The 14,336-nt window shown below is 40.8% G+C and overlaps 1 protein-coding gene across 1 annotated transcript in view; it reads left to right on the forward strand.

Moving 5' to 3' along the window:
- The window catches only part of adgrb1a (adhesion G protein-coupled receptor B1a), a 77,044-nt gene that overhangs the window by 33,718 nt on the left and 28,990 nt on the right, over positions 1-14,336 (forward strand). Inside the window, exons 13-16 of the mRNA XM_071902064.1 lie at positions 895-1,038; positions 6,098-6,173; positions 8,543-8,645; positions 8,749-8,792. Of these exons, the coding sequence (XP_071758165.1) occupies positions 895-1,038; positions 6,098-6,173; positions 8,543-8,645; positions 8,749-8,792 (367 nt within the window). The remainder of the gene's footprint in view (positions 1-894; positions 1,039-6,097; positions 6,174-8,542; positions 8,646-8,748; positions 8,793-14,336) is intronic.

The following is a 14,336-nucleotide window of genomic DNA, read 5'->3' on the forward strand; positions in this document are numbered from 1 at the left end:
CCGCCGAACTGATCTGCTGAACCGATCTCGCTCGTCCTTTCTCTTGTTTTCCTTCTCTCCCTCCCTTCCCTCTCTCTCTCTCTCTCTCTCTCTCTCTCTCTCTCTCTCTCACAATGGATTCAATTCACTTTATTGAAGTATACTTATTGCCAAAGCAAAAACAAGTACAACCAGATTTTATTAGCAGGCATGACAGTGTGACTTCAGCAACAACATGGTTCAATAATATCATATTAATCAATCGATCAATTTGTCGAAGGACATACAATGAGCATTCGGGATGGGACTATGGGAATATGCTTATCTCACGATACAATTCCATACGCAATATGGACTTCATGATTCAATACAACCACGATACGATGTAATAAATAAAAGTTCAATTACTACAAAGTCTGACTGCAGAATTACGTTTATTTCTGAGCCGCAAATCTTTCTAGCGATGCCATTGGCTGCTAGAATGTAAACAACAATTTAATTTGGTGAAATGGTTTTTCAAAATGACTACACTGCAAATTCTCTCCATCTTAAGTAATTTATTCTGTTATTGAGTCGTAAAATCATAATTTTCTTCTTTCTTTCAGTGCAAATCCAACTTGTTTCAAGAATTTTGTAGAATCAAGTGTCATTTTCTTGATAGCAGTGCAGTGATCTGCCTTATTCTGACTTGTTTCAAGATGTTGACACTAATTTCTAGAAAATTCCTGAAACAAGTGAAGCTTCATTGGAAACAAGTGAAGTTATCTCACCTCACTGGCAGAATTTTTCTCTCGTTTTAAGAAAAATACGATTTGAAGAGACTAAATGACTGGTTAAGATGGATGTTTTTTGCAGTGTACATTTCATTTTGAATATTGGACGGTAAGACATTGTCTCTCTGTCTCCCTGCTATAGTCTTGAGCATCCATAAGCGTCCAGTGGTGGGTAATGCCGACATCAGCTTCCCCATGAAGGGCTGGAGGGGGATGGTGGACTGGGCCCGCAGCTCCGAGGACAGAGTCACCATCTCCAAGAGCATCCTCTCCACTGGTAAGCCAGGTAAGAGCTGCAAAACACCTTAGAAACACTCTCTACACAGGTGAGAATAGATAAGAACTTTATTAATCCCAGAGGGATATTCACCACTCATAGACAAAACAAAGCACCAATCAGGTACATAATTAGAAGAATAAAAAATAAAGAATAAATACCAATGCAAGAATAAACTATGTATGTGCAACATATATGTATAATGTATAATATAATATATATATTATATATAAATATATATACATATACAGTACTGTGCAAAAGTCTTAGGCACATTCTTTCAAAAATAATGAAATAAAAAGTTTCTAAAAAAAAATTACAGTGCAGCCTACTGACACACTAATGCAGAAAACAAATAAATAAACATCTAAGAGAAAATTTATATAAAAAATCTAGGGTTCCTAAGACTTTTGCACAGTACTGTATATATATCATATATTCTATATAGAATAATGTAACTCCATTTTAACATCAAATGACTAAGAAAGTCCACAAGAAAAATGTACATCAAATGCGGCTTCTCTGGTGCGTCCATTTCAAATAGGCTTGATTCAAGAACCAAAAAAAGGGAAATCCGCACTCTCCAAAAGACATCTTGATTGAGTTATTGGATATGTTTCAAATAACAAATATGCATAATTTTGAGACATTAGTAGAAATACTGTAAACAAATAAGATCACCGACAAGATCGGCAGCCTCTACACTTCTTTTGCAACAGGGAGCAACAGGGTTTTTGTGGGAAATGTAGTCTTGATTTTGAGCAACACAAAAAGCTACAAGTACCTTTAAGTGATCAATTGCAGCAGCAAACAGCACTCTGACACAGCAAAGGAACAATGGAATATAAATAAGAATAGAATAAATGAGTTGTATTCAACATTATACAGCTGGCACTACACTAGAGCATATTAAGTAGGACTATAAGAATGAAAAGTTTGAAATATATGGATAACAGCATATGCAGGTTGTGCAAAATAACAGTAAAACATACTGAAACAAAGAAACAGAAAATATGTACAGTATCTAAATATGCAAACAAAATGAAATTGAATGATATTGTATATAAATGAAAGGTAAGAATAAGAAAAACAAATCTGTGAATTTACAGCTTATATACAGGATGTGCAAATGCCAGACATATGTACAGAAAGTGTCTAGGCTTGCGTATGTGTACTGTAAAAACTATATTCAATTTATTGATATAGACAGATATACACTGCCTGTCAAAAGTTTGGACCCACCTGATTGAATGTACTATGTTTTTCATGATCTTAAAGCCATTTTGATCTAAAGGCTTCTGCTTAAACGCTTGAAATGTGTTTCTTAGACAAATATAAATAGTGAAGTTGATCCTATGTATGAATTTCTTTCCAAAGCCTTTGCCTTTCCATCAAGGCAAAGGGCGGCTACTTTAAAGAATCTAAAATATAAGATAGTTTTGATTTGTTTAACACTTTTTTGGTCACTGCATAATTCCATTTGTGTTATTTCATAGTTTTGATGTCTTTACTTCTAAAATGTGGAAAATGGTAAAAATAAAGAAAAATGTGGTGTGTCCAAACCTTTAACAGGCAGTGTAGATATATACATTTGACAGAATTCATTACTAGTTGTCCCAGTATTAAAAACAGCAGCTGAGCGAGACTCTCGGACATGAGAGGCGCTGGGTTCACTGTTTTCAGCACCGATGGGACTGTTTGTCAGCCAGGGATGTTTTTAGACCGTTACCGACGGCCCTGTCACCGCTGGCATGCTAATGAGGCCGTCACTCCTAATCAGGAGTCAACAGGAGCCAATCAGGAGCAATTAGAGGCAATTTCCTCCCCAGCTGGGAGATGTGTCTCCATGGCTGCAGCGCCACATCAGCAGCCAGTCGAGCCGCTGTACCTGATGCGTACCGCCTGGACCTGCTTACACCAGCTAAAATGGCTCTCCGATGCCTTCTTTTGCACTGATTGATATGGTCCAGCCTGTTCTCATGAAATTTCATGAAACGAGTACAATGTCTTAAAATGCAAATAACACACTCCATGCATGAAAACGGAGAGAAAAACGTTTCCCAGGATTACGTGGAGACACGACTAGAAACAGGCAGTAGTTTGAATGCCGATGACGCGGCAAAAAGGCCGCACCTACAAAGTGTGCTACAAGTGCGAAATCCTATTCAATTTCTATGAGCAAAACACTAAATCGACATTTTCTGTGGTTGCTTTTTCTGTGTTCTAATAATTGATGTGAAATGTATATGGTGGACATGCTAGCATGACTCAAAATGCTAACATGACTCCTCTCTTGAACGGAAGTTTGCTAGCTTGTTAGCATTTTGTGACTTCCAGAAAAGAACATTTTAATGATGATGGAGTTCTTTGATAACCGTGAAAAGGTAATGCCAAATTATTTACACCATATACATTTCACATAAATTATCAGAACACAGAAAAAGCAACCACAGAAAATGTTGATTTTTTGTTTTGCCCATAGAAAAAGAGTGGGTCAAATCACTTGTACGACACTTTGTGGGCGTGGCCCATTTGAAACGTTACGCCATTCTTATCTATAACAAGTTTTCATTTTCAGATAACGTTTTTCTTATTTCACCATGACCAAAACCTTAACTCAACCTGAACAGAACTTGTTCTACTTGCCTAAACGTAACCGTTAGCTAACCTTTCCGTGTGACGAACACGTAAAAAACGGTGTGTCCAATTCATGTTATTGTCACATAATCTTTTCATGGTGGAGGAACATATTCATGTCCACAACACATAATCTGCGTTTCCCAGCTCATGCTCATTTCAAGAAATTTTGACTGTGCTGGGTGGTCGTTCCCTCCAAGAAACCATGCGAACCAATGAGGCAGAAGCTTATGCATGAGCACACGCATACATATTCACACCCCCACACATGCCAACAGAAACACTTTCCTCTGTATGCACATATATCAAACAAACAAACAAACAAATGTATCAAATACAGTCAAACACTTGGCTATGAGCAGCTTCAATTATAGTGCACATTTGCAATAATTCACACTACAAACACGGACACACACGGTGTCAAACACACTGTCGTACACACAAACGCACACACACACCTTATTGTATCACTGGTTCAAATCCCTCCAGGCTACCTCTCGTCCGCCACAGACAATCTGGCTGAGCATATTGGATGGGCCAGCCAAAGACGGGATGAGCAGGACACATTATACTTCATCCTCTTCACACACACACACGCATGCACGCACACACACAGTTCCCCCCTGATGCCCATGGGAGCTCAGCTGTTGCCTGGGAGCTACAGCCCTATGCCTGCTGCCTGGCACGCCGCTGAGCGCTCTCAGGCTGCCATGTAGCGCGGCGGAGCGCGAGAGCTGGATGTCTTCAGATGGCGAGGCCAGATGGAGTCGGGCTTTTGCGCCTTTGACACCGCAGCGGGGAAGGAGAGGGGCCTCGCCTCGCCCCCCGGGGGGCCCTGTCTCTGTCTTCGCGTAGTCCGGCAAAGTCAAGTTTTGACAAATGCCGGACTTTCTGTCGTCCCCTGAGCTGCAGCTGGGGGAGTTGGCCCATAGAGAGCTGCTGTCAGATGTATTGGCCAATCAGACGTTCAAAATAGGTCACCGGTGATCGGCCAATCACTGTTTCAACTGCACATTATAGGCTTACATTCATTATCTACACTCGTGGCATTTTACCGTAATTTTAGTTTTAGTTTTATAATGTAACGGGCCCATCCCGTTTAATCACGTGTTTTTTTTTACTTATTTAGCTTCTTATTGCTGTCTCTTTTGGGGACAACTTGTATTGTCAGGGCTTTCATGTGGTTCGGCACACACTTTTATATAAAGTTCCATCTGTTTTTAGTTGTATCTCTGTTTGTTTTCTAGTTGTATCTGCTTATCTCTTGTATTACCTTTTTATTCCTTTTTTAAATTATTATTATTGTTCAACTCTATCTACTATTTTATTTGTTTAATTGTGGTACTTTTACATCACTGTCTTGTTGGGTTATATTGTATGTGAAGCACTTTGTAAACATTGTTTTTAGAAAAGTGCTATACAAATAAAGTTATTTAGGGCCATGTAATCCTTCAACTGAAGTGAAAACATCAAACAAAATCACCAAAATTGGAGTTACAAGGTTTACACGTAACAACAGTGATATATTCATTTTGGATGCTGTGTTATGAATTTCCTTGCCTATATGGTTAGACTCAGTTTAATGTAATAGACAGAAGGCAGAGCCTATGCTGCCTCAGTGAAAGCATTTCTCATCAAGCACACACTAACATGTAATAACTATGTTTGGATAAAAATATGACTTATTTCCATATGGTTGGGCGGTAGTATCATGCAGCCATATAAATAATCTGTTAAAAACAGTGGCAATTGAAATTTTACTGTTGTACATTTTATTTTATGTCCCAGAAAACATGATTGGTTTTTGAAGTTATCGGTTTAGTATTGAATCGTTGAACCGTCTACACCGTACATTTCTGTTGAATTAAATTATAGTGAAATTAAAGTATTCCTCATTAAGCTGGGGACCCCTGGGACCCCTTCAAGATCTCTTGGGTGTCCCCGGACCACAGTTTGACAACCACTCGTATTGAATATAGATGCTCGGATTCTTAACTTCTTAACTGACAACAGTTTGAGCATGGTTCTAAAAGCGTTCTTTAACGCACCAAAAAGGCTTCTGCTATACAAACCTAAAGAACTTTTTTCTGGTACTACGAGCGTTTGTTTTGCTTTTAACTTTTAATGTCTGTCTGCGAACGAGGGTTTAGCTGTGCATGTCTGTGTGTGTATGTGAGAGAGTGTGTGTGTGTGTGTGTGTGTGATGGTAATGCAGTGCATGAGACAGTGTTTATAGCTGACTAGTCATGTAGGCCAGCTCCAGTGTAAAGAGCTCTTGGGGGCTGGAGGGGAGGAGGGAGCATGGCTGACCTGTATTCTTCCGTTCTCCGTAGAACTCCTGTTTTATTTGACTTTTGTCTCCCTCTTGTGTGTGTGTGTGTGTGTGTGTGTGTGTGTGTTTGGGTGTGTACCTCTGTTTTGTCTCTGGCAGATTCAGATGACACCTCCACATTCGTGACTGGCATCGTTCTGTACAGGAACCTCGGAAGCATTCTGACTCTACAGAGGTAAGACGGATGGCTCTTGTGCAACTGGAACCGGAAGATTTGGGACTTCTTTGATTGTTGACCAGGATTCCCACTGGTCATGGAGTTCCTGGAATATCAGGGAATTTTCAGAGGGGTATTCCAGACAGGGAAAGTAAGGGAATTTGATAAATCCTCTGGGGAAGTCAGGGGGATATCAGGGACATGGTCACTTTACATTAATATACCTGTAACAGAATGTACTTTACAACTTGTTTCAGGGTACCAGGGCACTAGGGGCACTACGTAGGGTACTAGGAATACTTTACAGGAATACAGCAGAATGTAGTTTACAACTTGTTTCAGGGTACTAGGGTACTAGGTAGGGTACTAGGAATACTTTACAGGAATATAGCAGAATGTACTTTACAACTTCTTTCAGGGTACTAGGTAAGGTTCTAGCAATACTTTACAGGAAAATAGCAGAACATATTTTACAACTTGTTTCGGGGTACTAGGGTACTAGGTAGGGTACTAGGAATACTTTACAGGAATATAGCAGAATGTAGTTTACAACTTGTTTCAGGGTACTAGGTTACTGGGGTACTAGGTAGGGTACTAGGAGTACTTTACAGGAATATAGCAGAATGTAGTTTACAACTTGTTTCAGGGTACTAGGTTACTGGGGTACTAGGTACCAGGGTTGGGGCCGTTCATGAATTGAATTGAGAATGCATGGTAAATTCCAATTCAATTCCTGGAGTTGGAATTGGAATTGCACCCAGCTCTAAGCAAACAGAATTGGAGTTGAATTGGAATGGCAGGGAACAGGAAGAACTGGAATTGATGAGTTCATTCATGAATTGACCCCAACCCTGCTAGGAATAGTTAACAGGAATATAGCAGAGCGTAGTTTAACTTCTTACACACATTCATTGCATTAGATGGTTTTCAGGCCAACTGGAGTGGAAACCAGAAAACAGAAAAACATTACAAAACTGGAAGGAAGAACATTCTTAGATCCTGCAAGTGGTTTGGGAACCCCGGTCAACTGAAACATTCATAGCAACACTGAAACAGGGATTCGATACAAACACAACAGCACACTTGTGGCGGCTGGCTCCATGTTTGTCTTTTATCTCCATGAGTAAAGGGATTTCTTGGAGGGAGTTGCATCGCTCTCACAATGATTAACATACATTTTACATACAGCAGTGTCGATTTGGGCCGCATGTGTGGTTCTGTGTAATTGTGTGTGTGCATACAGGAATGCTTGTGGGCTTCTGCAGGGAACACCATTTGTTGTCTATGGCTTTGGTTCCAGTGGTAAGGAGCTCTCCATTATGGTAATGTGGTTACGGTGCATAATGAACTGGTAACATATGTAAGGAAGCAGGAAAAGTGAAGCAGACTCCCACTCCGGTCCTCCCACGTGTTCGCTTCCAGTCTTCCGGCGTATTCCGCAGGAGTGGATTACGGGCGTTCTCCATACATCGCTTCATTTCTCTCCGTTTCAAGCCTCCTCTCCTCTCCTTTTTCCGCATTCGATTTCTCCTTTCGAAGGAAGCGGGATGAGTTGGAGGCAAGAGACGTGGTGACACAAAGGTTTAAGTTGACTGATTGTGTTTTTTGAATTGCGAGGGGGAGATTGTGCGTACGGGATACAATGTGGATGTAAGGAAGCAGAACAGGAGGATGGGCTGTTGAACGCGTTTGGCCGACTGGAAGCTCTGGTTTCAGTACTTTCAGCTGCAATTCATTTTTTGCCTGATTGTCTCATTCCATATGATTGATAGTACCTATGAAAATCAGAAATTGTAATGCATACTAAGCAGACAGGGAGAATGTTAACCTATAATATACCCCCAAAAAAATAAAAAATTACCAAAGGTACTGAAAAGGAATGTGGACTGCCTCAGATGCAGGACCATCCTAGGAGGCTTTCAGAAGAAGAAGCTACAACCCAGAGTCAGTAATCTGTTCTGGTTTTGCTCTGCAACCGGAACTGCACATGTTATGTTCAATCGAGCAATCATGGGCCATGTGGTTTTGCTATCATGCGTCCATTGCTGAGCAGACTGGACACAAACTGTCACTGCTTGAAAGAGGCCGTGATGAAATGCTCTAGCGTTTTGTGATGGTTGCGTGACCTTCAATAAATCTAGCGCAATGTCAGTAATCCATCATTTTGACTTTTATTTGCAGGACGTGCCGCCTTTTATTCCTTTTAAGGGATAATATCTCCGGCGGTTGTCGCTGTTTGCAGTCAAAAATATTTCCCAGCCAATTAGTTTGTAATTTCAAGCTTTCAGTGGAGTCTGATTGGGTAAAACGATCACGTCGTCCCTTTGCTAGGCTTGCGCATTCATTGAGCTGTTACCAGTCTGACGGTTTGTCTTTTTCCCCTACAGAAACAGCACAGTGCTCAACTCCAAGGTTGTGTCAGTGACCATCAAGCCCACCCCGGCCTCCCTCTCCGCTCCCGTCGAAGTCGAGTTCTCTCACATGTACAACGTGAGTGAGTCTTCACCTGTCCAATTGACTTTCACCCCAGCACAACTCGAAAACCTTTTAATAGCACTATTTCGTTCTGATCATGTGGCTCTCTCTCCATCAGGGCACCACCAACCAGACCTGTATATCCTGGGACGAAAGTGACAGGTAAAAAGCTGCTGTATTGTTGATTCATCTATCCATCTATCCACCTGAGCCTTCCATGTGTGGATCTGTAGAATAGGGTTTGGCCTAATTTTTACTATTTTTGAAGGCCGATACTGATATTCTTTGGATTGAAGCTGACTGTTGCTTTGACCATTTTCACTTCATTTCCTGCTTCGTGTTGCCTCCCGAGAGCTTGTCCTGACATAAATCGCACCACATAGACACACTAACATACACACTGACACACAAGTCATCACGAGTCCTAAAATCGCGTTTTTTTCTTAAAATAAGTGAAAAAATCTGCCAGTGAGGTTAGATCATTTAACTTGTTTCCAATGCAAATCAACTTGTTTCAAGAATTTTGTAGAATCAAGTGTGATTTCCTTGATAGCAGTGCAGTGATCTGCCTTATTCTGACTTGTTTCAACATACTGACACTCATTTCTAGAAAATTCATGAAACAAGTGAAACTGCATTGGGAACAAGTGGAGTTATCTCTCCTCACTGGCAGAATGTTTCTCTTGGTTTAATAAATATAAGATCTGAAGGCTGAATATGAGACTAAATGACTTGTTAAGATGGACGTATTCAGTATCTTTTTGACCATTTTTATGTCAGAAAAATACAAGTATTCAGTGTTTCCCCCCAAATTTTGTTCATCAGGGTGGAAAAGCCTCTGAAACAGCATTTAGACCATCATGGGATACTAAAAAATTCCACTGAAACCCAGGATAATAAGCATAATCTGATCAAAGTGTGTCATTACATTAACTTCAGGTTAAGGGCTTCCCATAGACAACCAGTGTAGTAATAATACATTTTACAATAAATATATAATCAGTCAAACTGCATCATCAGAGGTGGAAGACACTGACTGGACCAGGTCCCATTTTTAATAACAGCAATATACTGTAAGCCAGATACATTAGCAAACCCATACTGTATATAGGTCTACCCCAACTCTAGAACACCTAGTTCCTGACAGTGCGAGTAACTGCATATGTGCGTCTCAGAGAAACCGTGTTCCCGCTGCGACTTACGAGGCCGGCTGCCGTTTTTTTTTTTTTTAATCTTGACAAAGTGAGCGCGACGCTCCCCAGTGAAAGGTGCTGAGTGTGTCGGACAGCTCGGCAGCTCCTGTCTGGGACGGCGCTAACCCCGCGCTAACACCGCCACGACACTGATGCAGCATGTGGAAAATTAAAAGTGTCGCTCACAGCTTTCCTTCTCCTCCTCCCCGGCCCACGCAGACACATCGACGCGTACGATAGAGAGCAGTTTTCGAGTCTACTGTGAGAGAGAGAGAGTGTGTGTGTGTGTGTGTGAGAGAGAGAGAGAGAGTGGCGAGCTTGGCAGGGCAGAAAAAGAGTAAGAGTAAGAGAGATATATTGAACAGTTCAATTTTAGCGCTCATGCGGACCCGATTCAAAGCACTACTCATTTGCTCCTTGCTCTTAAGTGCCTTATTTATTCTAAAACAAGAAAATAGAGTGCGCGCATGTTTGAGTGTTAGTGCGAGAGAGAGAGAAAGAGAGAGAGCGAGAGAGAGAGGAAAACATTTTGCGCCCACAGCCTTATTGCAATGCAGGTTTTGGACATTTGCATTTAGATGGGTACGTACACTTGTGTTACAGAGACGAAGAGCAGAACGTTCCTCGCCTCAGTCTAGGGATTAAAAGAAGTTTGGCTCGGCAAATACAGACCTAGAGGAAGAGAAAGAGTGAAAGAGAGAGAGAGAGAGAGAGAGAGGTGGTTTGAGGTAAACGAGGAAAAAAATCCAGTAAAAATTGTAGATGTTGAATGATGCCTGCTCCAACCTATATAGTTAATCAAATTAAAGTTGCGGTAACGTCAGTAGCCGTCCATAGACTACCTGCATCATTGTGTGAAATCGTGGATCGAAACATCTTTCTGATATCATTTCAAATCAGTTTCCAAAGCTGTTTTAATGTAAATTTTTACGGTGCCATGATATCATATTAATAATTGATGTTGAAATTGATGTCGTCCCGCACGTCACCGTCCGTCAAATGCTTGCTGGGCAGGTGAGAGACAACACAGGGCAATAAGACCAGGAATATGAGAGAAACAATGACAGAAATACAGCAAGGACAAAAAAAAAAAAAAATCTAATCTCGTGGTGTTGGGGTGGGTGGGGGCTGCGGGGTGTGGAAGACATGTTCTAAGCAAAATTAAAATCCATCTTGGACAACAGCTATGATTAATGAGTTAATATTTGGGGGAGAAATTGGAATCCGAGGAGGCGTCCTTGTCATGTTGATAAGAGCTGTGAAGCAGCCTGGGCCTTCACTGGCACCACGCTTCAATCTGGGGAAATCAATAACAAGCAACGCCAGCTTCTTTCTCCCTTTCTCACTCTCACTTACACTGACATTATCGTTTAGTTTTGCTTATCTCATACCTGTGATGTAAAATAAATACTTCAACTATGTGATTTTTCATTAATCTGCTGTTGCCCTGAAGAGTGGCAATCCAGTCTAAAAAAACAACTGACAGTTCCAACACTCTTAAAGGAATACACCAAGTTTTTGTTAGATTGTCCTGTCAACTTACCCCGTAAGTGATGAGAACAAAAGACACTAAAATCATTCATGTCCAAGTCCATATAATTGGCTCTTGCGCTCCTTGCTAACATAGCATACGTTGAGTGATAGTAGGCTCGATGCTAACACTTTAGCATACACTATGTGGAGTGATACTAGGCTCCATGCTAACACTTTAGCATACATGTTGAGTGATAGTAGGCTCCATGCTAACACTTTAGCACTATGTTGAGTGATAGTAGGCTCAATGCTAACACTTTAGCATACACTATGTGGAGTGATCGCAGGCTCCATGCTAACACTTAAGCATACATGTTGAGTGATAGTAGGCTCTATGCTAACACTTTAGTATACACTATGTGGAGTGATAGCAGGCTCCATGCTAACACTTTAGCATACACTGTGTTGAGTGGTAGGCTCCATGCTAACACTTTAGCATACACTATGTTGAGTGACAGTAGGCTCCATGCTAACACTTTAGCATACACTATGTGGAGTGATAGCAGGCTCCATGCTAACACTTTAGCATACACTGTGTTGAGTGGTAGGCTCCATGCTAACACTTTAGCATACACTATGTTGAGTGACAGTAGGCTCCATGCTAACACTTTAGCATACACTGTGTTGAGTGATAGTAGGCTCCATGCTAACACTTCAGCATACACTATGAGTGATATTTAATCTCAAGTCAGATTTTAATATTAAAATCTGACTTGTGACAAGTCAATCAGGCTAATCTTGTCTCTCTCCCCACAATGTATTCATGATGATGTAAAAACAATTAAGTATGGAAGATGATTTTCCGTGTCATGCACATGGAAGCTGAACATAAAAGCCCCCCAAACGCTGCTCTTACTCGCAGCTTGTGATAATAATACTTCCATGGTCAGGCTATGGAAAGATGAAACTTGAGGATATATTGTTGAAAGCTTTTTCCAAGAGCATTTCCTCCTTCTCTTGTGTTCAGAACTTGCAACAATTCTCTCTCAATGAACTCCCATTACTTTTACTTCCTGGAAAACAGAGTATCTTTCATGGTGACCTCATGCTACACTAGTAGACTTAAATATACATTTCTAACCAATAAAACCATCAGATTTTTGAACAATCCCACCCTTTGCTCTCTTGTCCTTACGATCTGTGTCCAGGCTCTCTTGGGAATAGGCTATTGAAATGTAAGAAATCATTAACTGAAGTAGAAGTAGACGATCGAGGCAGTTTGAGGGAAAGTGGATAAAACAAACACACTGAACATCACAGATTGGTGATATTTAACAGTTCAAGAGTATCCAAGTGTTAGCATTAAGGGTGCTCCGATCAGGATTTTTGGGGCCGATCACTGGAAGCAGTATCGGCTGATACCGATCACCGATCACGGGGTCTATTTGAAACCTTCTATTCATCGTGTAGCATTATTTATTTATTTAACTATTCTTAACAACATTGTATATTAAGTATTAAAATTAAGAGATGAGAAAGTATCATGAATTGACAACTGTTTATTGGCAGGCAACATGTGCAACATATTCCACTCTCTCTCTTAGAGACACAACTTAAACCATAGCAGCCTACGCTTGGTTATTGGGAGCAGCTTAGAGCTTAACAAATATAGCTTTCCTGTGGAATAAAATAAATACAATTTTATAAAATAAAAATTAGAATAAAAGCTAAATGTGCACAACACACCAAGTTAGAACAATAAATTATATATAGGCCTACTGAGGCAACAAAAATCAATTCCAATAGACGGAAAACACAGGGCCTTTATCAATTTACTCCAACTTTAGAGACTATAAAAACTGCAACATAACAAAATATTTTTCAATATTCTGGATTGAAGGAGCAAACATTCAGAGTCAGAGTTAAAAAGTAAATATTAACGTTTTCAGTCCACTCAGTGGATACTGACTAGCACCTACAGTAGCCTATATACAGCTAATCTGCTCGTCTCGGAAACCCAGCTGTATTCCGAATAACGTTAATAACCCTTAGTTCTTCTTTTTGGGAATTCAGCCGGTCGTCTTCTTGGCATGGAAAAAAAAATATCCCTCACGCCCGCATGTGCAATGGGAGGCGAACAGACGGGTCCGGGGAGAGAGAGAGTGAGCGAGAGAGAGAGAGTGAGCAAGACAGAGAGCGAGAGAGAGCGCGACACACACACACACACAGAGAGAGACAGAGAGACAGAGAGAGAGAGCGAGAGACAGACCGCACAAAGAGACTACTTCTGTTTGGATCTCTTCCCAACTCGTCTCTCCCTAACATTTTTGCAAATTTATTGTCTTTTTCAGACACCTGGTAGAACTGCCAGACCGGTGAAGCCATTTTAGTGGCGCGTAGAGAAATTGTCTCGCGTGTTTTGCGTCATCTGATCGGCTCTTCTGATCGGCCTTTATAGAGACCACCGATCAAACTATTTAGAACGAATATCGGCCGATAACGATCGATGGCCGATCAATCGGAGCACCCTTAGTTAGCATGGAGCCTACTATCACCCAACATAGTGCATACTAACGTGCTACTGTCACTCAACATAGTGTATGCTAAAGTGTTAGCATGGAACCTACAGTCACTTAACATGGTACATGCTAAAGTGTTAGCATGGAACCTACTGCCACTCAACATAGTGTATGCTAAAGTGTTAGTGTGGAGCATGGGAACCAATGGGGACCCATGGATGGTATCTATGTTCTGATCACTCAGCGGTTAAATTCAACTCAATCTTCCAAAAACTTGGTATTCCTTTAACACATTCTAGTGTTGTAATTGTCAGTTTCGTATGCAAGCCCATTTGCTCTATTCTTCTTTAATGCAGCCTATTACTATTTGTTGTTGCGATGGCCAGGGATTATTAATGTTTCATCTAATCTAATCTAAAACCAAATTCACACACTGTTGGCATCTTGCAACAACCGTCTTTCTCCAAATGTAACTTTCTGCTGTAACTGACAATGGACATTGTTTTGCAGATATATAACAT

The sequence above is a fragment of the Centroberyx gerrardi genome, chromosome 12 (assembly GCF_048128805.1).
Source record: "Centroberyx gerrardi isolate f3 chromosome 12, fCenGer3.hap1.cur.20231027, whole genome shotgun sequence".
Classification (NCBI taxonomy): Eukaryota; Metazoa; Chordata; class Actinopteri; order Beryciformes; family Berycidae; genus Centroberyx; species Centroberyx gerrardi.